Source organism: Centruroides vittatus, unplaced genomic scaffold (genome assembly GCF_030686945.1).
Source record: "Centruroides vittatus isolate TY-2023 unplaced genomic scaffold, ASM3068694v2 contig_349, whole genome shotgun sequence".
Classification (NCBI taxonomy): Eukaryota; Metazoa; Arthropoda; class Arachnida; order Scorpiones; family Buthidae; genus Centruroides; species Centruroides vittatus.
In genome coordinates, this window is record NW_027122172.1 from 2,501,469 (window position 1) to 2,528,830 (window position 27,362).

General features: G+C 33.6%; 1 protein-coding gene across 4 annotated transcripts in view; it reads left to right on the forward strand.

The window, feature by feature from the left end:
* Positions 1 to 27,362, forward strand: part of mahj (LisH and WD40 domain-containing protein mahjong) — a 95,360-nt gene that overhangs the window by 26,732 nt on the left and 41,266 nt on the right. For all 4 annotated transcript variants that reach the window (XM_067269287.1, XM_067269286.1, XM_067269289.1 and 1 more), the window contains exons 3-10: positions 855 to 931; positions 17,124 to 17,197; positions 17,276 to 17,389; positions 17,470 to 17,607; positions 17,946 to 18,125; positions 21,656 to 21,862; positions 26,342 to 26,443; positions 26,616 to 26,774. In XM_067269287.1, coding sequence (XP_067125388.1) covers positions 855 to 931; positions 17,124 to 17,197; positions 17,276 to 17,389; positions 17,470 to 17,607; positions 17,946 to 18,125; positions 21,656 to 21,862; positions 26,342 to 26,443; positions 26,616 to 26,774 — 1,051 coding nt within the window. The remainder of the gene's footprint in view (positions 1 to 854; positions 932 to 17,123; positions 17,198 to 17,275; positions 17,390 to 17,469; positions 17,608 to 17,945; positions 18,126 to 21,655; positions 21,863 to 26,341; positions 26,444 to 26,615; positions 26,775 to 27,362) is intronic.

Consider the following 27,362-nt stretch of genomic DNA (forward strand, 5'->3'; position numbering starts at 1 on the left):
GCTTTAGCAGGTTCTTTGTCCTTCCGGTAGTGCCAGGACATACTTTGTCATGAAGCATTTGTGAGTTTTCCTGGATGCCTACATTGAATTTGTGTTTGTAATGCAGGCAAAGTGTTGCCATAGGATACTGCATTAATGGTGCAGCCTTAATGCATAAACTGAACAAGGATAGGCTTTGGATGGTTGGAAAAGATGGTAAGCAGTGTTGCTGCATATTGTAGATGTCCTAATTATTGCTTGTCTTTCATGCTTATCAGTTCTTTGCAAAATTGTTTTGTTTGCACTTTAACACAGGCAGGACTTAAGTGTATGGACCATACACCTTTTGCATTTGCCAGTGAATCCACAACTCTCAGAAACTAGGAATGTGATTATACCATGCTGTTCAAATTTTTACACTTCCATTTTCTACCGTGATTGTGTGAACAAATGACAGGCTATGGATATTTGCCTTATATAGAGATGTACAGTACCTTCCTTACATTGTGCATTCGCATGCAAATTTCTGCTTCATTCAATGCTTATTGGCTGATAATTTATTGATTCACCCGTATAAGAATTTCATTAAAATCTTTAAAACTGATATACGTTGATGTACTTTTCATTTGAGAATAAATAATTTTTTTAAATATAGTATTTAGTGTGTATTTGTGTATTGTCATAAATGGATTTATTGCAATATACAGACACATTCCATTTACTAAATTAGTAATTGGAATTTAGTAAAATCTTAAATTAATTTATGGTAAATATATAAATTATGGTCAGGTCTTATTCTAATATTTACTTAATGTCATAATTATATAGTTTGTAAATTATTTCTAAAATGTCTATTTTAAAAATGTATTTGATAGAATTGCCGAGCTAGTAGAAAAAGAAATGGAAGCTTATTTAAAAATGGATCCCGATCCTTTTGATGACCGACATCCAAGTGAGTGTGAAATACAAGAAATGTTTTCTATAATCTGGAACTAACTTAACATTTTAATTAAAATAATGTTAGATATGAAACTATTATGCTCTATTTATGTTCAAAATTTTATGAAACATATTGTATGTTTTTTAAATTGATGCTTTAATCTGATTACAAGGCTAAAAACATTCAACTTTAACCAGCAAATCTATGAAATAATATAATTGGGGATCTCGCTAGCTTTTTCAAATCTGTAGTTTTTTTGCTAATGTTGTCTTGAAAACTGTAACAAAACAAGTAATGTAAAAATATGCTTTCAACATAATAAAAATTGTAGATTTTATTTTGATATCGGCCAGTACAAGATTAGAAATGCTATAACTTACTCATAGTCATACTAAAGTCACAATTGAAAGTGTCTCTGATTTTCTGCCACAGTACAGTAAAGGCAGCTTGAAAATCAAATTCTCTTTGAGGTAGACCATTGATTGACATATTCATCAAATTGCTAACATTTATTACATCTAGTCTATTGCATATTGGGGTTGTAATGAAATTCATTTCACTAAAACCAATATAATAATAATAATTTCACTTAAAATTATCATACGGCCATCTTGATCCGTTACACTTGCACATTCTATTTGTAGATATACAGTAGCCCTTTGTTATATTGCAGATTTGGATATATTGTTTTTTTTTCCCCCTCCAAATTTTAAAAACATTTGATTTTAAAGTATCAATTGCCATTGAATTTCTTTTTGCAACAAAATATGGTATTTTATTACTATCATTGTCCTTGAAACTACCACTGCAGGTGAAACAATAAATTTGTCAAGATATAAATAAGCAAAACAAGTGGACAGGTCAATTATCATTTATGTTTTCTTTTGATATTAAAGGTTGTTTATATATTGGTTTTAAGTACTGTCTCCTCATTTACAAGTTTCTGTGAATTTGAAATTTTACACCTTTATGTAAATTGACCCAGTCCTCGGGCATGAAATTTCGAATTCGCCGGGTAATGTGTAAGAAGAAAATTTCTTTATTACTGAACAGAAAGTTCTAAAATTTTTATACATTTTGCTTTTTAGAGAATTTTTACTCTGTAATTTTATAAGTTTTGATGTTCTATTTTATTTTCAATATTTATTTTTTAAACATAAAGTCACCGACAAAAAACCTTTTACAGTGTTGTATACAACAGAGAACCGACTAACATTTTTGGTTTCCACCAAGGCCTTCTTCAGGTTGAAGAGCTAAGTGTCATCCCCCTCCAGACCGCCAGAACGATGCGTCCGAGAAATAAATGTAGTACGTGTCGCGTTTGTTTGCTATGTTTATTTCTCAGATGCATCGTTCTGGCGGTCTGGAGGGGGATGACATTTAGCTCTTCAACCTGAAGAAGGCCTTGGTGGAGGCCAAAAATGTTAGTCGGTTCTCTGTCGTATACAACACCGTAAAAGGTTTTTTTTCGGTGACTTTGTGTTACTCACTGCAGTGTTAATAGTAGAAGACGTTTATTGTTTTATTTTTTAAATTTTCAATTACTGTATTTATAATTTTTATTGAGAAATATAACTTACACGAATTTTTAATAAGCAATTTATTATGAAATATAGTATTGTATAATGAAATTGCAACTGATACTTTGTTTTTATATTGACAATATTTGTCTTTGAATGTCATTGTTAAAGAAACAATAATGCTAAATGGGCATTCGTGGTATCAATGTTTATGTAAATGTCAATTAATAAGATAAAACCACGAATAAAAATTCAGTATTGAAAAACTAAACTTATTTTATATCAGAAACACTTGCTGATGAAAGAATAGAGCAGCAATTCTCAAAGTGGGGGTTGCAAAAAATATTTGGGGGTCAAATATTCAAATATTTTATAAATTTACTATGGATTCATGTTTAGAAATAGTATAAATAAAAAATATATAAAGTAATTTTTACTTAAATAAACGGCACATATAAATAATAAAAACAATATAAATATTTTAATACGAGCGTAAATATAACATTCAAAAATATGTGCGCTATTGGGGAATCCCGCAAGCTTCCACTCGCCGCATAAACTACGATAGAACAACGTTGTCATTTGGAACAGTGTTTGCTAGCTGCGCTGCGCCTGTAGGCAAGTTGAGTTAGAAATACAGTAGAGCATCGATAATCTGAATACCAGTCAACCGAATGTGTTTCAGTTGGCAAATTCGAATTTTCACTAGTGCTGTGGCACCGAAATATTTGGCTGTGTTTTGGGCTACTCTGATATTATTTTTGTTGGTATGCGTGTTTTAGCTGGCAGCACTGGAGTGTCCATAAGAGGGTACTTAAGGATGTGGCAGTATTTGAACGAGGCTTTTTTCCCATTGTGAGTGGTAAGTTTTGCTTGTTTTCGTAAGGACTGTGTGTCGTGCTGAATTGGAACGTTTTTGAGACTAGATTAATTTCCGAAATATAATGTTTTTTTTATTTTTTTCAATATATTTATTTTGTTTGTGCAAAATAAAGAAATAATTTTTAACGATACAATAGCCACAATTTTATTTTAAAAAAATTTTTAGGCTTAATGGCGACGAAAATTCAACACAAAGCGACACGCAACGGAGAAAAATTTCAACACGGGATAGATTAATTAAACAAAAGAAATTAACTCCTCCTGAATTAAAATTAACCCCCCTTCTGAGATGTTTTTCTACACACATCCATTCTTCGGGTGTCCTTTGAAATTTTTAAGTGCAAAGGGGGGGGGGTCGCGGACCAAAAAGTTTGAGAAACACTGAAATAGAGGATAGAGATTCCATAGCATGTATAATCTGTTTAGTAAAAGCCCGGAATTTTTAGTACTCGGTTGTATCATGCTTTTTCTTTATCGCCCGACAAGCACGATATAATGAGGGGCTACTGTTTTAAAGCATTTTTGAAGTAATTCTGAAATGTATAAAAGCACATCGTCATACAGGAAACTATCGCATTTGTCCAAGCATGAAATTTTTTGTTGCTTTTTCACAAATTTGCAGACAAAAGTTATTGCTAAATTACACTGCTTGTTACGAAAAACCGAAAAACCTACCGGTAGCGAGATCCCTATAGAACAATATACCAAGGGTTTATATGTAATGCTCTGTTATTCCATTAAACAATCTTCATACCGGTACATCTAATATCCAATATAACTTCTTAAGCCTTTTAAATTTCCGGTACTCAATACGAACATTAACCACCAATTAACTAACGTTTTCGATCGCCTCCGCGATCTTCGTCAGGTTTTCTCCGACGGTTTTGAAATAGAATGCAAATATAATTCTTTCAAAATTCAAACTATCGAACCTCTCCCGCATGCAATAATTGCGACCGATCCAACATGCATTTAATCTCCATGATACCATCATAAAAATGACTCTGTCCATCCATACAAGAATACTACACTACTCTGAGATGCTACCATTGCGGGTGCATTTCGGAGACATATCGCCACGCATATGATAAAACGTTGCCATCCTTGAAATTAATACATTTCCCCGATTTTGACGCCTTGTAAATCTCAAGGGTCTCCAAGGCCCTGATGCGGTCCGCGTCGAATGTTGTTTTAATGAGGCTGGTTTTATCAAAATCTGCCTTTATATCGGGGTCGGTGGCGTACGTCGACAGGGCGGTGGTGTGTCTTTTTTTGGCAACGTCATACTTGTGTTCGGAGATCCTTCTTTGAACGGACCTCTTGGTAGATCCGATGTATATTAGGTCCCTCTGGGACCTGTGATCTCTTAAAGGGATACTATATACCCCTGGTGCTCTTAGAAAATCTGGCTTGTCTTTGGTGTTCCTGAGTAGCGAATAGATCGATTGGGTTCTTGAGTACGCCAAATTGGTGCCCTTCTTCCGCGCTATTTCCTTGTATAGGTCATGCATACCTCTGTTGTACTGGACCACCGTGCGCTGGTTCGGCCCCGAATTGGACCTATCCCGTGCCACTGAGGCGTGATGTGCCGTGTTTGTATTACGGACGTTACGCGCTAATCTACGGACGAGGCCACGTCTGTATCCATGGCTATCGGCTATGTCTTCTATGTGTCCCAGCTCTGTGAGCGTGTCCTCCCATTTAGAATTATGAGTGTACGCCCTCCTAACTAACGCCCTGAACGCCGCAATCTTATATGGATACGGGTCTTCAGACCCAGCAGGTATGTACATAGGTAGGTAGTCGGGCTTGTAATACACCCGCGTTTCAATACTGTTTACCCTGAGTTGAATGGCAACGTCTAAAAAGTGCACATCGGTGCCCGATAGATGATCTAGTTTAAGCGTTAGCCCATACGGGTTGTCATTAACAATGCACAGAAAATCATGGACGTTCGGCTTGTTCTTCCATATGACCATCACGTCATCCACATACCTACGATATAAAATAATATCGTGTGTAAATTTGGGAATGACATCCCTCTCTAACTGCCGCAAAATCAACTCACACAGGTCGCCCGAAATTGGGCTCCCCATGGGGACCCCCCTTTTCTGTAAATATGTGGCGTTGTCGAACCTAAACAGCGAATTGTAGCACACTAGGTGTGCGAGCTCCAGTACGTGTTTGCGGTGTGCTGGTAGGCTATACTTGGTTAGTAGGACGTCCCTAAGGGCGCAAAAGCAAGGTTGGAGTTTGATGGATGGATATAGAGCCTGAAAATCCAATACCGTGACGTGAGTGCTCTCTGTAACCTGTGTACGCTTCAATGCGTCGACCAACTCTCTGGAGTTTTTCACTGTTAAGGGATAATCTTGGAGATGCCTGGCTAATATGCGGTGCAACTCGGTTTCTAGCATTTTTGTAGGGGCTCTAGCCTTATCCAAAATAGGTCTGAGCGCAGGCGTAGGCTTGTGCGTTTTCGCGAAAGCGAAAAGCCTGGGTGTATCCGGCGACGCCACCACCGCCCTGTTTAATCCCTGCGCCTTCGCCAGGGGTGTGCCCGTGAACCGCACAACACGTGCATGATAACTTGTCTACGTAATTATCCGCGACCTGTCACTGTCCGTATCTACGATGTATTGCATCAACATAGCTTTATACGTCTCTTCCTTGAGTAGAACGAGTGCTCTGTTCTTATGACAACCCGTATGGGCTAACGCTTAAACTAGATCAACTATCGGGCACCAATGTGCACTTTTTAGACGTTGCTATTCAACTCAGGGTAAACAGTATTGAAACGCGGGTGTATTACAAGCCCGACTACCTACCTATGTACAGTCGAGTGCAAAATGGTTTTCACCTGCGTGACGTCACGTCACGTAACGTAAGTGACGTATTTTGACCTGTCAATCATTTCTACTTGTGCTCTCATTGGTTTAAAATGGACTGCGCCGTTGTATGATTTATTGGGGGGTGATAGGAATGATTCAAGAGGGATTATGTTGAGCACTACGCTTAAAAATCGTAATCACAGCTTTTTTAATATAATCGCGTTTCTTTTTTAAATAAAAATCTGTTATTACTGCTACCAGAAAATACGATTATATCGTTTATTTATATAATTTTTTTCCCTTCTAACGTTTTTTACGTTTATATTATCGTAATTTGTTCCAAAAAATGCAAAACAAACATATCTAGTTTAACTTCCGTTTAAATTATTTAAGGTTTCACTGGAGAGAAGCGGATTTCACTGCTTGGCACCGATGTCAGGCAGTGAAACCCACTTCTCTCCAATTACAAAGGAATCGGAGAGAAGTGGGGTTGGAAGTCAAGGTGACAATAGTAAATGTTTATTATGTTTACAGAAGGGTGGAAATCACAATTATTTTTAACGTAAACAAACCGATAAGTGCTTTATTACAGTGTCAATTATCTCAAGTTTCAACGATTGACATCTGCTTCTTTGAAACTGGAGAAGTAGTAGTTGGGTGTCAAGGTCACAGTAATAACTGTTTATTCCTTTCACTGAAAAAATTCATTTCATCCACCTCATTGTTATATCAACAACGTTTTATTATCCCGATTTCCGACAACTTTGATTCTGTCATCTGCTATTTCTTTTTCTCGGTGTCGCCTTTCATTCTTCCAATATTTAACAAAACACTTATTCGTTTAAATAAAGTCAATGAATATGAAAATTAGCTAGAGCTGAAAAACTGTCAGCTTACAGCAAGTTTATGTGCTACGTTTTGTTTGTTTGTTTTAAAAAAAGACAGAAATTACATCTGAATAATGACCTTTAATAATTCAAGTTAAACAACACTGAGACTCCGGAAATTTCAGGGACTTTCTATACTTACCTCCGAATTTCTTCTGTCAAATAGATTACTCCTATTACTAGTTCTGCAGAGTTTCGAAAGCCTTGATATGGCCTTGTATAGAAAACTAGAAGTAATAAAATGAGAACAAAATGACGCGATTCATTTGAAGAGTCACTCAACTCAATAGACTACTATTTAGAAATTTATTAAAACGTAAAACGGAGAAAACACAAATTTGAAAAACAACAAAAAAAGAAAACGTATCATTTCAAATCATCCACGAATTTTAATCACTATAAAGTGAAAACTAGGTTCAGACGAGATCAAAGTCTGAAGTGCATTAACTGAGTCAATGTAAATCACGCAGCAACGATGATTTTTCTGATCACATACTTTAAGGCTAGGTAGCTAGCTTGCAGCTCTGCAGTGATGATGAACGAATTCGGTGCTATTTGTTTTTCCAGGATGAAATCGTAGCAGACAAAGGCTAAGCCAACGTAGTTATCCGATTTAGAGCCATCAGTGTAAATGGTAATTAAATTCCTGTGACTGTTCAATTTCTGCAAAGTGCTGTCTACACGTAATCTGGAGTGCATTCTTCAGGAAAGTGCTTTAAGCTAAGATCTACTTTTATCACAGGAGTGATAAATGGTGATGTATGATGGTATGCCAGAGAGGAGTGTCAGAATCGAGTCCACTGCCCTTCGTTTTGTATGACTAGCTGCATGCGCTCTGGCATGCTAGCGACTAGACTCGCACACAGCCCATCTCCCCGGAGTTTCTCCCACTTTTCATGAACAATTTTCCATAATTCGTCCGGGGAAGACGCTTTTATGGGTTCATCTGTAATTTTAGCCCATACATGTTCTATGGGATTCAAATCTGCACCCCTCCCTGGCCACTTCATCACCGAGATCTGTTCTTCTTCACTGAGCCATTGTTGTGTGACCTTTGCCATGTGGATCGGTGATCTGTCATGAACAAAGGGCACAACAACATCATTCCCAAACATTGCTTGTAAGGATGGCATTAGCCCATTTTGTAAAATATCGATATATTTATTTGCATTTAAATGGCCATCAATACGAATAAGTTCGCCAGGTCCTGCGGCATTCATCCATCCCCACACGCCTGCAAACAAAAAAAAATATGTATTAAATATTGATGATAATTAAGGAAAAATCAAGCTCAAACGCAAAAGTATGCACAAGATAATCACCAACAGGTTAATAAAAATATAACATACGATTTATCCAGGAACAAATGATCAATTAAAAATGACCATTATATTAGTTTAATATAACTAATCAAATATTTTTAGCTTTATACGACATTGAATGGGGAGTTTCTTACTTAGCATACTGTTACGCTCTACATTACCAAACTAAAAATATATATTCAGGCAAATATTCTTAAATATAGCCTTAAACTTTGTAAATTATTATTTTATTTTTATTATTTATTATTAAACTTTTGTAAATAATTTACTGCTTAAAACAATATCTTAAAATCTGAAAAGCATGTGTTTACTTATAAACAGCTTGTCCCAGATACTTTATAAAAGATAGTTACTTGCACACTTATTACTTAATAAATAATTAAAAGCAAAATTATTTTCGATATTTCTCTATGTTAAGCAAAATATAGGCTTTTGGTATTATAGAAATGAATTAATGACAATTCATTACAAATATAATAATCGTATTTTCTCTTTCGATTTTTCATTCACATTTGGGTAATTCTCATATTTTGTAATTTATAGGGAGGTAATTTATAGCAATATTAATATCGCTATAAATATATATATAGAATTTGTGAGTATGTGTATGATTGTGGGTTTGAGTGAATTCATTTTATGTCTGTATGTCATTAAATCAAGTGTGAATCAAGGATACTGCATTTCTGTTGTCATTTCTCTATAATTCCAAATTTATAGGGCTGAGAATCTCATCGAGCAATTCCAATATCCACAGTTTAATATTCCAAGAAACTAATTTTACTTCATAGAATTTCTGTCACCTTCGGATGTTGGAATTGCTAGACTTCACTCTAAACCCTTCATTCGGATTATAGAAAAAGAGAAAACAATTTTAAATCAAGATTTACACATAAAAATATTTTTTCCAGTTGTATTTTGTAATTTCGTTTCGGCTTTTCCTCTTCCTTTTCATAGGCTAATCTTACGATAGTTAAAAAGCTGAGAGGAAATACTATAGTACGCAGTTTTTAATACTATTTTGAATATGCTAATATTTTTTAATGTTTATCTATTTAGTATGTTAAATACAGGTTTTATGTTCTAGTTACAGTGACAATTAGGCTATAAATAGAGAAAATGAAATGTAAAAACTCACCTATGGAAAATCGCCCGCTCTTGTCTACCGGGTGAACATATATGTTATTATGTCGTTGGCCCTTCGGTCTACGGACCCAAATTTTTCCATTACTCCTACTTTGGAAAATTTTTTCGTCCGAAAAACAAACGCTTTCCCACTCGGAGTTCGTCCAATTTTCATGTTGGCGGGCGAACTCCAAGCGGTCTGCGATGTTTTGGGCTGACAAACGTTGTTTTTCGGCCGCTCGTCTGCCAAACAGACCGAATTGTCTGAGTCTGGAAATAAAATACATATATTAATATTACTCGTTTCTTACATTTCTGTATAAACAAGAACATTGTTGATAAAATTTTCTGTATACAAGATCATTAAACTCACACAAAATGATACATTGAAAACATACGGTGTAATTCTACATACCTTCTTTTTACCGTGTCCACTGATACGGGCAAGTCTTGCTCAATTAAATGCTGACGGGCCGTTTTAAATGGATTTTCATTTGCGTTGTTTTTTAATGTCTCGTCCTCCTCTTCTGTAGTGAGGCGGGGACGACCCGATGATTTTTTTGCCGAAACGCTGCCGGTTTCCCGGTTGCGTTTAGAAATATTGATAACCGTACGCGAGGTAACCTTAAACATTTCGGCTATCTCGCGCACGGTTTTGCCCTCCTCCCTGTGCCGAATGATTAATTTCCGGATCTCTTCCGAAGTTGGTCCAGGCATATCGCAATTCAATAATCGTCTGGCTTTCTTTTGTTTCTCTTTTTCTCCGTTGAATGTCGCCTTTTATTTTGCTTATAACTATAAAAATCTTCGATTTCTGACAACTATTTTGATTTTATCGTCTGTTCTTTGTTTCTCTTTTTCTCCGTTCAATGTCGCCTTTCATTCGTCCAACATTGGCCGCCACTTCCGTTCATTATACAAAGTTCTCTTCTCTTGTATTATTCTGTTATCAAACTTATCACATTAACACGAATGACAGGTCGCTTCACTGCCAGGCTATCGAAACTTCACGTTATTATATGAACATATTTCAGTTGATGTTCCTTTTATTACATTATTTCTAATTTCGAATTTTTTTTCTTTTACGGAGTTTATCATTGAACATTATTACAGTTATTACTACTACTACTACTTTTTAAAATATATTTGCATTGTTGGCTCATTGTTTGTTTTACTATTTTTGTATTTTCCGATTAGCTCTGATAAACTAAACTATATTCATCAATCGTTTATATAAGATGTAAACTTGTAGCTGCTTTAAGGTCTGGGATTAAAGTCATTGCCTTATTTTTGAAATTGATAATAATTCTACAGAAAATTATATTGTTTAGATATTAAGGGAATAAATCACAAACTGCTTTTTAAAAATTTCTATCGACTTTAATTTTTCAACTGTTAAGAATTCGCAGTCAGACGAAATCCCATATGTTTTCATATCTCCATTTAAGTTGTGTTATTAAAATATCCATCACTTATTTCATTTCTACTGCAGATAAATACTTATCATTATAAATTAAACAAACAAAACGTAACATAAACTTTCAGTAAGCTGACAGTATATATAATGCATTCCTTAGTTACTTTCTGAATAATGTCAAGAACTGCCGTAAATTCATTTAAGTGATCATGCAATTTTTGTGAAATAATAAAGTATTGGCTAAGAATGAAATAGAGGTCTACGAAAGTTTAATGCATTTTGACAATTTTTAATTCTTCGTAAGTCAAGTGAATCCTTTACCCTTGCCTGAGACGCGTTTGGTCTTTCGGACCCCGTGTTTTTAATATAAAATTATAAATTTTACCTATCGCGTAAAGGAACTACAATTTTACCGTTAAATTATGAGCTTTGCTTTTTTTTAATAGTATAAATTACTTGTGTATTAGCAAAATTACGGTTTTTAATGTTTATTTTTATGTAATTTAATCCAAAAAACGCAAAAAATAATCATGTCAAGTTTGAACTGGCTGTAAATTATTTCAAGTTTCACAAATTGTCATCGAGTTTATTTGTAAATGGAGAACGATGACTCTTTCAGAAAGATTTGTTAATAGACTTCGCGTTACTTCCTATTACTGGAGTCAATAAACGTTAATTGTTTTATGACTCTATTAACAAATTTTTCTCTGGGTTGTAAATCGACTAATTGACAGTTTTTACACATAAGAAGGTTATCTTCAAGACTTAACAGATAGTTTTGTTAGATCTTTATACATTAATTTTATTTTTTAATTTTTTATGTGATATAGTGGCGTATTAGGCTTAACTCGATCACCTAATATCAAAAATTAACATAGCCCGAAATATTATAGTAAACATCAAAATTATTTGCTGGTAGTTTAGACAAAAATGTTTTATATGTATGAAATGAAACAGCCAAAAAAATAATAAGCGGAACATCAAAAAATCGACAATTTACGACATGTTCTCGATTCTGTAAATTGTTCTCTCAACAATATAAAAACTTCACGTAATAATACGTAAAAAATGCATCCATGTCAATTCTTGAATGTTATAAAAATGTAATAAGCAACAATTTTACACTTTTCACAATTCGTATTTTCATAATTTATTTTTTTTATTTTTTGTGGCGTTGATCTGCAACAAAAAGCGTCGTGACGCATCTTAGCGATTTTATTTATAATTACTTAGAATTTAGATCATGCTGTCTTTTAGGTTTGTTTTGTTGTGCAGCAATGGGAAATAAATAGATAATAAATGCAGATTATAATAAAAATTATCTTTAGATGATTAATTTAGATTATTAAATTATAAAAGAACGATTGTCGCGTAGCTGTCATTATTTTATTATATGTAATTTCATAATGTTTAGGGTCTAATTAGTTAACTTCTAGTTGTTTGATTCTGATTGAACGAGTAAGCATCTTCACAAAATTGTCTGGTGGAAAATTGATTGCGATAAGAACTACCCCTTTACGTAAATCAAGATAAAAATGTAAACAAACGTTACATAATCGTTGTTTTCGTCGTTTTTCAGCTCTAATTTAGCAAATTTTCATATTTATTGGCGTTATTTAAACGAATAAATGTTTCGTTAAATGTTAAGAGAACGAGAGGCGACACTTAACGGAGAAAAAGAGAAACAAAGAGCAGACGACAGAATCAAAGTTATCGTTGGAACTCGGGATAATAGAATGTTGTTGGTATTAGCAATGGGATGAATGAAACGAATCTCTTCAATGAAAGGAATACACGGTTACTACTGTGATTTTGACACCCAATTCTAGTCCTTCTCCAGTCCTTCTCCAGTTACAAAGAAAGCCGATGTTAATCGTTGAAACTTGAGATAATTGTAACTGTAATAAAGCACTTATCGGTTTGTTTACGTTAAAAATGAGTGTATTCATACCCTTCTGTAAAGGTAATAAACATTTACTATTGTTGTGACCTTGACTTCCAACTCCGCATTTCTCCAATTACAAAGGAAGCCGATGCCAGGCAGTGAAACCTGAGATAATTTAAACTGAAATGAAACTAGATATGTTTATGTTTTGCGTTTTTCGGATCAAATTGCACTAATGTAAGCATAAGAAACGTTCGAAGGAAGAAAAATTACATAAATAAACGATATAATCGTATTTTCTGATGGCAATAATGCCAAATTTTTATTAATATAATCGCGTTTTTTTTACGAGCTGTAATTACGATTTTTAAGCGTAGTGCTCAACATAATCCCTCTTGAATCATTCCTATCACCCCCCAATAAATCATACAACGGCGCAGTCCATTTTAAACCAATGAGAGCACAAGTAGAAATGATTGACAGGTCAAAATACGTCACTTACGTTACGTGACGTGACGTCACGCAGGTGAAAACCATTTTGCACTCGACTGTACATGACCTGAAGTACATAGATGCTGTACTGATGACCGTATCCATATAAGATTGCGGCGTTCAGGGCGTTAGTTAGGAGGGCGTACACTCATAATTCTAAATGGGAGGACACGCTCACAGAGCTGGGACACATAGAAGACATAGCCGATAGCCATGGATACAGACGTGGCCTCGTCCGTAGATTAGCGCGTAACGTCCGTAATACAAACACGGCACATCACGCCTCAGTGGCACGGGATAGGTCCAATTCGGGGCCGAACCAGCGCACGGTGGTCCAGTACAACAGAGGTATGCATGACCTATACAAGGAAATAGCGCGGAAGAAGGGCACCAATTTGGCGTACTCAAGAACCCAATCGATCTATTCGCTACTCAGGAACACCAAAGACAAGCCAGATTTTCTAAGAGCACCAGGGGTATATAGTATCCCTTTAAGAGATCACAGGTCCCAGAGGGACCTAATATACATCGGATCTACCAAGAGGTCCGTTCAAAGAAGGATCTCCGAACACAAGTATGACGTTGCCAAAAAAAGACACACCACCGCCCTGTCGACGTACGCCACCGACCCCGATATAAAGGCAGATTTTGATAAAACCAGCCTCATTAAAACAACATTCGACGCGGACCGCATCAGGGCCTTGGAGACCCTTGAGATTTACAAGGCGTCAAAATCGGGGAAATGTATTAATTTCAAGGATGGCAACGTTTTATCATATGCGTGGCGATATGTCTCCGAAATGCACCCGCAATGGTAGCATCTCAGAGTAGTGTAGTATTCCTGTACGGATGGACAGAGTCATTTTTATGATGGTATCATGGAGATTAAATGCATGTTGGATCGGTCGCAATTATTGCACGCGGGAGAGGTTCGATAGTTTGAATTTTGAAAGAATTATATTTGCATTCTATTTCAAAACCGTCGGAGAAAACCTGACGAAGATCGTGGAGGCGATCGAAAACGTTAGTTAATTGGTGGTTAATGTTCGTATTGAGTACCGGAAATTTAAAAGGCTTAAGAAGTTATATTGGATATTTCATTAATTAGATGAAATACATTGTAAAATAATTTGAAAATACACGAACACTTATGGCATTTTTTTCCCGATAAAAGGTCACAAAATAATTATTTTGTTTCCTGTAAACTCAATTTCATAAATTGAGAATACTTTTAAAGATACAGTTTTAACTATGTAATATACTTAGATGACCAACATAAAGTATAGAATGTCATAGGAAAGTTTCTACCGATTGTAAAGCAGTCTGCTACATTGATATTAACTATTTTTTCTAATTTATTTCTAATAGAGATATAATATATTTAAACTAAAATTTGTGCTTAACTTATCAAAAATTGTAAAATTTTAATAAGATGGCACCAATGATATACGAATTCAAAATAAAAGTTAAAATGTAAATCAATTCCAATGAGTACTTCTACTTTATTTTATTTTAGATAAAATATAATGAAATAGAATGCTGATTAAAAAATATTAGATTTTTTAAAATACTCTTTTATTGAAAATTAATTAAAACTTAACAAGATGGTGACCTAAACGCATATTTTGTGGCCAAATTTTATGATTTAATTATTTAATAGCAGTTACAGACTAAATAATTTGGTAATTACTGGATTAATGGAGTAAGTATACATGGAATGGACAGTTCCTATACTCTCTATGCTTAAAAACTTGTCTACTGCACCAGAGTGACCCTAGTAGCTGGAGTGACAATTAACTTTAATATGCGATGTGTTGATTGGTTGGTGTGCAAAAAAAACATCTAACCCATTGCAATAAGCGATGCGTTGATTGGTTGGTGTGTACACCCCAACCACCTGGATCGCTTGCAGCAGTTGAATAAGATTTTTGCCTTCATTGTCCACCATTTATGCTTACTCCATGACTGGATTATTTAAATGCTCTAACTGCTACCAGTTTTGGTCTTTGGTTATTCAATATCAAACCATGGTTTGTAATATAACTGTATATTATAACAATTTTCTATTAAAAATAGATCATTGAACTCAAATTAATTTAGGAATTAGTTTTATTTAAACATGTTTCTTTGCTTGGACTCACGTGATTTAAGTGCATGAGGTCATGCAGAGAAGTTTCACATAATTTTAGCACTCATTTGACTATGTCCAGCCACTTCCTCTTTGAGCATTTTAATTGGACAAAAACATTTTGCATTAATTTTGCAATGCTGTATGACTTTGTAATTTAAACTGTGCTGCTTTTTTTTTTATTGGAGCCATGATAGGATTTCACCCTGTGAGAAGGGGGTTGGAGGTAGTATATGGCAACTATACACCATCAAATAGCCCAATACTGATCACCTATATTCTCATGCATTTGTATTTAGATAATATGTACTGGAAGCTAATACATGATATAGTATAGTGTCACAATGTTTTTGTCTACACCCTGTATATATTGAGTAGGGCAAAAGTAGATATACACTTTATTAAGATGTATATTTTTTTTAATGTATATGCCTTACTGAGTTTGGAATTTCTTCAGAGGTGGCTAGGTCTACAAGGATTAATTGAATGTCACCATTATTTTTGTCCCTATAATAATGGACTTTTGTTTTTTCTTTGGAGAATCATCAAAGACAAGGCGCATGCCTGAATATCTTGTGCTCTTTTAAGATAAAAGACTTTATCATCAATACACTTAACACCTAATGGCTTAACATTATTCTGTTAATTAAATTACATTGTTAATAATTTAGTGTTGTGAGTATTTATTAATTTGTGACTGCAGGGTCAGCACCACTTTGATGCCACATCAGGACTGACACTATTGTGTGCTAACAGACACGGAAATCATGATGACCATTAGTTACTATGTTCACGTACGAGCGGTTGTGTATATAGATGCTTGGGCTCATAACGGAGAAGGTCTGAGACAACCGGAAGAAGTACTCTCCACAATGAATTTAACATTTAACAATACCCGTTTATTTACCTATACTATTTACAAATCTATATATAGACGTTGGTTTAGATACTTAGCGGATGCTAGTATGTTATCCGTTATCATTAATATTGTGGGTTCCTGACTGCGAGAGAGAGAGAGTTTACAATTGTTTGAGCATCAGAAAATACCTTAGTTCACAGAAGTTGGTCTCTTTTCAGATTGGGGAATTGGTGATTGAGGTTAGAAGCTTTGACGAGTCAATAGAAGGCGATGATGTCTTGGGACAGGTAGATGCTGGACGGGTGATGACTTGAGTGATATCTAAACAGGATCAGGTGCGAACACCAGTTTAAAGAACTATCGATGACTGCAACTGTGATCGTTATCGATGCCCTCCTTTTTATTAGGAGGCCCTTTGTGGGTTTTTCCCATACCCTTATTAGGAATTGTTGTAAGTCAGGGCCAATAGTTAAATCTCTATTGTTGGTTTCTGGTGACACATTAGGAAGATGTGTCACTTGGAAAGGAAGTGAATTTGGAGGAAGATATGATCACATCTTTCCAGTTTTTTATTAACTGTTGGGAAAAAATATATGTATAATTTTCTTCACACAAGTTTAAGCCTTATTCTTTATAAAATGAACGTGAAAAAGTTTATAGCCAAATAAAGTTCATTAAATCTGGGCTCTCACAAATTCATCATAACGAGTAAGTAAATATTAATGAAGTGTATGCCTACTTTTCACCACTTTGTATACAGGAAATATATCTTAGCTGAAAGATTAATTGTCATATATTAATAAAATATATATTTACAACTGTTTATGAACATAAATGGTAAATTAATAATAATTTTTAGGTCGAGCCTATCCAGATTGCACATTAGGACATCTTTTAAAAATTCTTTTTAAAAATGACAATTTCATGAATAAGGTAAGAAAATTGAAATATATTTCTATTTACATTTCCGTAATATAATAATAAAAATGAAACATATTTTTATTTTAATAGTTAGTAAATAACTACATTATGCATCGGGATAGTCGCGACTTAAATACGGTTGGTTGCCGCCTGCTTTTAGATATTTTGCCTGGATTGGAAACATCGGTTGTCTTCCAAGATACAGTATGCATTTTGCTTTATTTGGCTCTTGTTGTTTAAATTTATCTTTTAAATTAAACTTCTTTTGATATTTTATATTTTAGGATGGCTTGGTTAATAGGCTGTTTCAATGGGCAGAAAATTCTAGTAATCCTTTACAGTCTTATGCAACTGGCTTATTAGCTGCTTCTATGGAAGTACAAGATATAGCAGCAAATTTTAGAGAACAAAATTCCCATTTAGTAAGTTGAATTTAGTTCAATTTTCTAGTTATAATAATTACAATTTAATTATGGTAATTTATTATAAGAACATTTAACTGGACAGCCGTAGCAACTATAAGGCTAGGAAAATAAAAATTGGTAATGCATAATGCTTCTGAATTCATTTACTTTATAATCTGATGGTGATAATTGAAGATGGCTAAAAGCATTTGTTCTTAATAAATGCTATTGAAATTTCTTTTGTTTTATAGCTGATAATTTACAATTAATCACAAATTTTCATACAATATTTTGCCAGTTTAATAAAGTATTTAATTACAAATGATTGTATTGACAAATTTTTTTTATTAATATAGGTGCCTGTTATGTTAAAAAGGTTACACGAATTAAGTAGTAAAACAGAATCCAGTCAAAAAGATGAAAATTTTTCTATTAGTGAGCGTCCATTTTCAATAGTGAATAAAGAATCTCAAGACAAACTGCCTTCCCATATTAATAAAGAGAAGACCGTAGACAATCTTTCTGAAAAAAGACGGGTAAGGATAACTAATGATCACGTGAACTCAAAAGTGATAACACAAACTAAAGCAATCTTATTCGGTATTTAATATTCTTTCTATTTTGTGCTTTTGTTCATGGTCTACTAATACTGAAAGTTTTATAAATTTATTTACAACAGATAGTTATAGCAGTACAATAACTAAATTGTAACATTAAAGAACCTTGATTTTGCAATTTGGTTATTGTAATTATGTTGATTTGCAACCTGTAGGACATTTACCATATCATTCATTAGACACTGACTTATTCAGAAAATGTGCATTTCTTATAACTAATGTGCTTGCTATTCTTACTTCGTCTAGAAATTTAGCATAAATAATGTCATAATTTTTAGTATTTATATATAAATAATAAAGGCTGCATGCTGACCCATCATTTTTAAATAAACTAGAACATTTTTTAAAATTCTATATTTTTTGATGAGTAAATGAAATTCATTTCTTATTTTCCTTAAATAAAAATGAATAAATAAACTACAATAACAAATACGCAACCATTAAATTTGCAGTAACTTACATTTACTAATCATCTAATGTTTTCGGTTCTTTTGATTGACCTAGTTCAGGATAATACATAAAATTTAATATTTTACAGAAAGAACAAAGCCGATATTCCATATTCCAAAAACAGTTTTTATAACTTCTATTTTTGGAATAATATGAATTATTAAAAACTGCGCATGTCGGTTATTTTTACGTATTATACTATATCACACAATACATGGCAAAACCAATAAATATATAAAACGTCTATTACCCACAGTGAAATAACCTATGCCTAGAAATGTTCTAAATTATACTTTTTATATTTATATTCTTGCACTTGCATCCTCTTACATCTTTAATAGACAAATGTTGTTTGCCCACAATCTTGTTAGAGTGCATGCTCAATAAGTTGATCAGCAAGAATTGCATGATTACCAATGCATGATTACAGCATAAAACAACCACTAGACTTAATCCAGAGGCTACAGAATATGGATCTGAGGCAAGAAGAATTTATTACAGTAATGGACTTTAAGGCGATTACCCCTTGATCAAACTGGAATCGTGTTTTTGTCATATGAGAAACTTCCTACTGAACACAATCATAAACTCAGACAACTCGCATATGGAAATTCTAGAGTTGGCACACCTGGCTACATTTTCATTGTTTTTTTACGTTCAATGGGCAAGTGTATAAGCAAAATGGAGGAGTACCCATGGGCAGTTCCATTTCCAAGATACTCTGTGAGATGGTATTGAGACCATTAGAGAGAACAACCACACCCAAATATGGGGACGACATTGTTGTATATGCCTATTATGTAGATGATGTGTTAATAATATGGAAGAAGAAACTCAAAATCTGAAACTTTCTGGAAGATATTAATTTGAACACAATTGGATTAGAAATAGAATTGGAGCAGGAAAGCGGTGTCACTGTGCATTTCCTCGACATCTCAATCAAGTTAAAGGGAAACACTGTCACCACGGATATTTACAGAAAGCCAAAGTATGATGCAATATTCATACTGTGGACCTCACATGACCCAGTAAGCTATAGATTCTCAGCATTTAGAGCTCTCTTAAAATGAAAATATACTTATTGCACCAATATGCAAGATAGGATAAGAGAGCTAGAGTACATTGAGGAGATGCCTTTTCATGTTGGAGTCAAGGGAAAAATGATAAGGAGAATGATATACAAATGGAGAACAGAAAATGTAGAGATGAGAAGAAATGGTATACAGAACAAATATGCTGTTGTTGAATACATGACAACCCTCAGAAATGTCTACAGAGAAATTGGGGTTGAAACTAACAAAAAAATCATATTTAAAAGAAATTCTATGGTATACGAGATGCTAATACCCCGTTCACACCGAGCATTTCAATCTAGATTGTGACCAAGGTCGGTGATTATGCCTTGGTGCGACCTCTCTCGATCGTTTCAACCTTGACTGAAACAAGGTTCAATTGCGATTGACTCGAGAATTCTTGAAACTAGATCCAGTCATACAAGAAATCCCACGCATGTGAGAAAATACAAGATGGTTGTGGAACAAGTGTCAGGCTATCAACGGAGAAATAAAAAAGATATTTGGAGAGACGATGACATCTGTCTATTATTAGATATATGGCAAGAAAAAGTATTTATTTCTAATCAAAACTTCCATTTTGTGTGTTGGTGTTTGTGACTTACCAAGTAGTTATGCCAGTTTTATCATCATGTGTAATAGCCGGGTTCTTCTCAAGCGGATTGCCTGTGCAAACACACGACGTTCGACTGGCAACAGTCACAATCAAGATTGTAGGTAAATCGAGATTGAAGTGAGTCATGGATTGTGTGCGAACGTAGTATAAGGAACTACAAAGAGGCCATTGATCAGACATGCATTCCTGGTGTGTACAGAATACCTACAGAAGATAACAGAAGACCTAATGACTTATGCTACATAGGAGCCACTACTAGATCACTAAAGCAGAGGATCAAAGAACATAAAAGTAACATCCAAAAGGTGCAGCCGATTACAGAGTTAGTGACTTATGCCATAGCGGACCCAGATTTTTTAAAAATAGAATGGAATTGAGCAGAAATGATTCAAAAGATGCAGGATAACACAACAGATTAAATATGCAGTGGCACGGCATGAGACTACAGAGAAAGGGCAGGCAGTAAATTATAGAGAAAACACCATGGTTTCACCAGCCTGGAAAGTATTGATAAATAAAATCTAAAGTTGAACGATGTAAGAGAATGCAATTGTGAGAATATAAATATAAAAAGTATAATTTAGAACATTTCTAGGCATAGGTTATTTCACTACGAGTAATAGACATTTTATATGTTTATTGATTTTGCCGCATATCTTGTAATAAAGTATAATACGTAAAAATAACCAATATGTGCATTTTTTAAAAATTTGTATGACTCCCAAAAATGGAAGCTTATAAAAACTATTTTTGAAATAAGGACGACTTTGTTCCTTCTGTGAAATTTTAAATTTTATGTATTATCCTGAAGAAGGTGAATCAAAAGTATTGAAAACGTTAGATGATTAGTAAATGTTAGTTACTGTATATTTAATGGTTATGTGCTTGTTATTGTGATAGTGCAGTTACAGAAAGGATTAAGGATTAAATAAACTACTACTATTAGGTAATATTCTGTACAATTTCATTTGTAAACATTTTTGAACACGTAGCCTATCTGCAGAGCTAAATCATATTCAAACAGCTTAATATATTGCAGAAAATTAGTTCAAAGATTTTAACATAATTAATAAAATTATTTAAATACCTTTAAAAATAAATTTTGGAACATATTTGAATTTTTTAATATGATTAAGTTCTGAAAACAAATTACAATGATTAAAAATACTTCTAGAAATAAAAATTATGTACTACTTCATAGAAACAGTTTATTATATTTATTTTTGTTTATACTGTTATTGTTGAATCATTTTGCTTTATGCCGACCCATTATTTTATGTGGTAATGCATAATTTTAATTTTGTAAATAGCGATCCTCTTCCTTATCTCCTGCTCGCACTACCTCACCATTCAGTGCAGGATGTGGATCGTTGGCATCTTTAAATGAATGTTCTAACAGCAGTTGGGCAGAGTTGGAACATTTTATGATTGGATCGCTACAGATGTATCCGTTAACTGCCGAAATGCAACAGAGGTTCATTCTACAGTATTTAACACCTATGGGTGAATATCAAGAGGTAAAGTATATTTATAAATATTTCTTTTATTTATGTGTATTTAATATTTAATAAATGTAAATATTTTCTAAATGTATTGAATACTTAGAGCCTAAATTAGTTAGTTTATTTTAAAGATCTTGATTTATTATTTTTTAACATTGAAAAACCTTAACAAGATAATGTTTCCCTCGAATCTCCCTAGTTTTGTGAATTAATTTTGAGAAAAGAAACATTGAATAAAGTACTGAAAACAATAATAATAGAAAGTACATCTGAAAAAGTTACATTAAATCAGTACATTTCCAGGCAAGCTCCTGACACGGCATGTATAATATCTAATCTGTACTTAATTTTGGTTTACGTACAGTACAAGTCAACGTGTCAGGGGTCACACTGTTATTGACATACATAATTCTTGTTTTCATGGCTCTCATGTCTGGTATTTTTGTAGCATATACAATGCTTGATATATGTTCAATTTACGGGAATACAAAGATCTCCAACATGATAGTTGAATCCATTAGTGGTATCTTGGGAAGGTATTTGGTTCTTTATTAATCCACACTAAATGCTTTTGAACTGTACTTGATATGTTCTGATATGAAACAAAGATTTTGAGTCTCAAATTTGAATGTTATGACAGTTTATTTAGAAAAATGAAAGTTGTTTTATCAGAGAACATTATCATGGGCAAAAACTGGGTATTAGTTGATTTGGTCTAGGATGTCAATGGCAAAGACTGTGCACAGGCTAGAGGATTTGATCCCGGGATCCCGACCACTTTTTAGTCCCAAAATTTTCGGGATTAAGTTTTCCTGGTCCCGAGATTTTCGAGATTGACGTCTATTTTAAAAAAGTTGCAAAATAGACTGCATGAAGCGAAACATTCAGTGCCAGTACTCTTAACAGAATTGCTTGCCTATCATTTTAATATAAAACTTCTTGTATTTTGAACTAAAATGATAGGCAAGCAGTTCTCACTGGGTTACCTGGTAATATACTTCATTTTTGTATTTTCAAATTTTCGTGAGTGCCAATCAGTTTTCTGGCGCAGTCGAGAGCACTTTTGGTTGGCTGTAGAGTTCTAACATGACCCTTGAAAAATTCTAATAAGTCATTCAATGGAGGAATATCATCACCCTTAAGTGAGCGCTCCCACCAGCCTCTGGTTGTTGCATCCAATTTAAATTGAATAATGAACGTAAGTAATATGCTCGAGAACTCATCTATATTAAAATTTAGAGCTTCTGATTAGTTAGAGTGATTAGATTAGCTAGGTGTATACCGTAAAATACATTGGTTTTTGTCTAAGTTTTAATTACATTGATTTTCGTCTAAATTTTGATTTGTTGATTAAAGAGCTGATTTCTGTAAGATTTTTTTATTTTTTATTAAACCTCAATACCGAAATAATCCTGGGATCCCGGGATTGACTAAGTATAATCCCAAAATCCCAGGATTAGAAATAAGGGCTGGTATTGAATTCCCTAGCACAGGCACTTGTCAATTGGCTTAACCTGTCCCATGTTGTTCCCGAGTATTTTTGTATTGACGTCATTTGACTTGACCCGTCGACCCGAATATACTCGTTTCTACATCGGAACGTTTTTGATACTAGTTGTTGCTATGCATCATTATTTTTATATTAAAACGAACTTCAAAATATAATTTTTTTGTTTTTATTTTTAAATATATCTATCTATTTTGTGCAAAATAAAAAAATAATTTTTAACAATACAGTTGCCACAATTATTATTTTAAAAAAACAATTTTTTCATTAGGCTTAACATTGACAAAAATTCAACATGGCGGCCACACACAACAGAGAAAAATTTCAACATAGAATAGGTTAATTTTCTGCAACATATGTATTTTTGTATGTGTATAGTTACAATTGCTTATGCAAAACTGTGCAGAGTTGTAGTTGACATTTGAAGTTTATGAGGGTGTTATAAATGGTCTTTCGTGGGTTTTGGGAAAATATTTTCAGCACCTTTTCCCCTTGTTTGCCTGAGACAAACTAACCTGCTCTTCATATCTCTTCAAAACATTCCTTGTAGCCAGAACTTCCTGTGCCATTCATGTATCATTTTAGGATTGGAAAATGGCTTTTATATACAGTGAAATTCTTATGTCCTAGTACAATTGACTTTAACTTGCAATGTGATGTTGCAATGAACTTTAATGTTGATCAATGTGTCACAAAACATGACACATTGATCAACATTTTCCAACACATTTCATTCACCTATCTGTGCAAATGGATTTTACAGAACAGTTTAAAATAATGGAGGTTTATATATAATAACTACACTTAAGTGCTGTGGCATTACCAATAGCAACTTTTAGAGTATATGGGTGCTCGCAAGTACTTTCGGCAGCATAAAGTTACCATCATCAGGCGAATTAAATACAACTGCTATCAAATTTTAATCTTTCGAACAGTTTTTGAAATTAAATATAGCGCGTGGATGGAATACAAAATGAATTTGAAATAAAGCAATGTTCTAAAATTATGAATGGCATTACTAATGATGTAAATTTTCCCAGAAGTACATAGTGAACAAATGCAAAATCAATATGCGAAAAGGAATTAAAATTGTAGATGGAATTGCTTGAATAACGTTGTCCATAATTGTGGGATTTCAAGGGTTTGTATGTTGTACAGTGTTATAGCAAATATGTAGAGGTTCTCCCAAATAAATAATTCTTTCTGATTGTTGCACCATTTGAGTAATTTAGTTTGGGCCAAGAGTGGATGATAATTTTGGTCACGTACTTTTTTGGCTAATTCCATTGAAGGCCTACTGTTTCTGATATCCTCCTGATGTTCTTGGATGCGAGAACTTAACATTCTGGCCGTGGCCTCTATGTAGTTAGTTTCTTCTCCTGACAGAGCATGTTTTAGTGGAGTTTGATAGACCCCAGATATTTCATTCAATTGAAATATATATCTAGTTGCATAATAGTCTTCTTAGGGTTGGTTGTAGGGTTATCAGTAAAATAAAGCCATTTTTTCTAAAAAGATGTACTATTTTTAGAGCTAGGGCCTAAAAATGGTATTGGAGAATTTGCTATTTTTAGATTCTTTTCATTACTAAGAAATGACTGCGGAAATAACTTATTTTTGACACGATTTTGGAGAAAATGAAATTTAGAGAGAAAATATCCAGATTTTTGCATTACTCTGTTAATGATTTGTAATTCTTCATCCACTAGTGCTTGGGTAGAAGGGAGAAAGAATGCCCTCCGAATGAGGGAAGATATAGCAGAATTCATGAAACTTAACAGTTGGAAGGCTGTAGCAGGGATAACTTGTGGAGCTTTGTTGTTTCTATGATGAACAGAAAATAGAAGATCAGGAGTTGTGTGAATTTCTAGATCTAAGAAAGAGATTCTGGCATTTTGTTCCTCCTCTACCGTGAAATTGATCAAAGGGTAAATAGAGGCCAACAATTGAATAAATTGCTCTAAATTTTCATTAGAACCTTCCCACGTAAGTAGTATGACATCAGCATAACGTAAATACGTAATTGGATAATGGCTAGTCAAGGGGGCATTGAAAATACGACGTTCTATATTCCTCATAATAAGTTCTGCCAAAATAGGTGATAATGGGGAACCCATTGATACTCCCTGTGTCTGTTTATATATTTTGCCATTAAATTGAAAGTAATTGTTTTCAGTAATAAGAAAGAGAGCTTCACACAAATGCAATATGTGTGATGTTGAGTAACCAGAGTTGAGCAGCAGGGTATTTGCAAGCATGATGGCCTTGAAATATGGTACTGACGAATATAAGGAAATTATGTCAACTTTGTACAGTTGGTACAAGTTGGTGGGGAGGTTTTCTAATTTGTGTAAGATTGTTGGTTTGGCATCCATAGAGGCTGTGGTTATGAAGTTGGAAGGTGGAATTAAAGCAGTAATTTGTTTTGCTAGTGCAGATTCTAAGTAGTATGTGGGGTGGGAACATTTATTGACTAAAGGTCTTAAAAGCCTTGCAGGTTTATGCGTTTTGGCCTCAAAGAATAATCTAGGGCAAGCAACATTCGTTGGGGGATTAAGAGGACCTGCTAAGGAAGCTACAATTCCTGGAAGTGCTATAACTTTACATGTCTTTCTTAATATTGTAGATGTAGGGTTCTGTTTTAGTATAATAGACTTGGGTTGCTCAAGGAATTTGTTGGCTCTTGATAGGAAGTCTTGATTCTTGCATAGAACAAATCTTTTGTCTTTATCTGCAACAAGTAGATTTAACTGATTGGATGCAAGGAATGACTTTACTGTCTGCTCCGTCTTCATATTAACTTTTCTGGTTTTCGAATGTTGCTGCGATGCTATAGTGGTTAAATTAATGTAATAGATAATATAGTTTTTAGTGTACAGTTTGACGTTACGTACAGCTTTCCTTTATTTAGGTGATATAAAATAATATCTTATAAAATAAAATGAAATTATATGAATATGTTTAAAATTTTGATTATTATATTTCAGCTCCTCAGTTATGTATTTGAACATAATGCTTTATCTTTAATTCTACATTATGTTAATCTCAAAGAAAATCATGATGTTCGATTAGCATTTGAAGCTCTTAAGGTTAGCATTGGTTTTTATTTATAATAATAAAACTGTTATCATTATTATTATTATTATACATAACATTTTAAAATATTTAAAATAAATTGCTAAAATTAATAATTTTTATAATAGTTGTTTTGAAGTTATGTATTTAATTTATATTTTATATATATATATTTTTTTTTTACAGTATCTCGCAGCACTTTTATGTCATAAGAAGTTTGCAATTGAATTTATAAATGTGGGTGGATTACAAAAATTACTACAAGTATACCGACCGTCAGTAGCAGCTACAGGTGTTTCGATATGCTTGTATTATTTAGCCTACAGTGAAGATGCAATGGAAAGAGTAAGTTAATAAATCATAATAAATTAACTTCACATAATGATTATATATATATATATATATGTAGTGTGTACGTGTGTATATTTATTTATAATTTTATAATAGAATCCTATGTTATTCTTTAGAGAATATTAGATTTGAAAGTAATTCAATTTTTTCTAATGAAAATTTTTATGATATTCTAAAAGTGAATTCAATTCTACTCAGGTAATACTTTGCTAATTGATTTGAGTTGACAAATAAGGAATTTGTTTTCTAGGCAATTTAGTTTTTGTTTCATAAGCACAATACAATGCAGTTAAACGAACACTAGGCATCATTTCATCTGTTTATTTGCTCTTCTTAGTTGAATGACACGATTTCAAATTAGTACAAAAGTAGACAATTTAGTATTAATCCATGAAACATCTACTCTATTGGAGTTACAAACACAACAACTTTCATTCACAACAACTTTCCATGTACTTTTTTTCACTTCCAACTAACCATAATTCCACTATAAAAGGAACATGGCACTGAAAAACACTTATCAAAATATAATTCAAAGTTTTTGAATGTGCCATAACATTTACAAGAAGCATTATATGATGT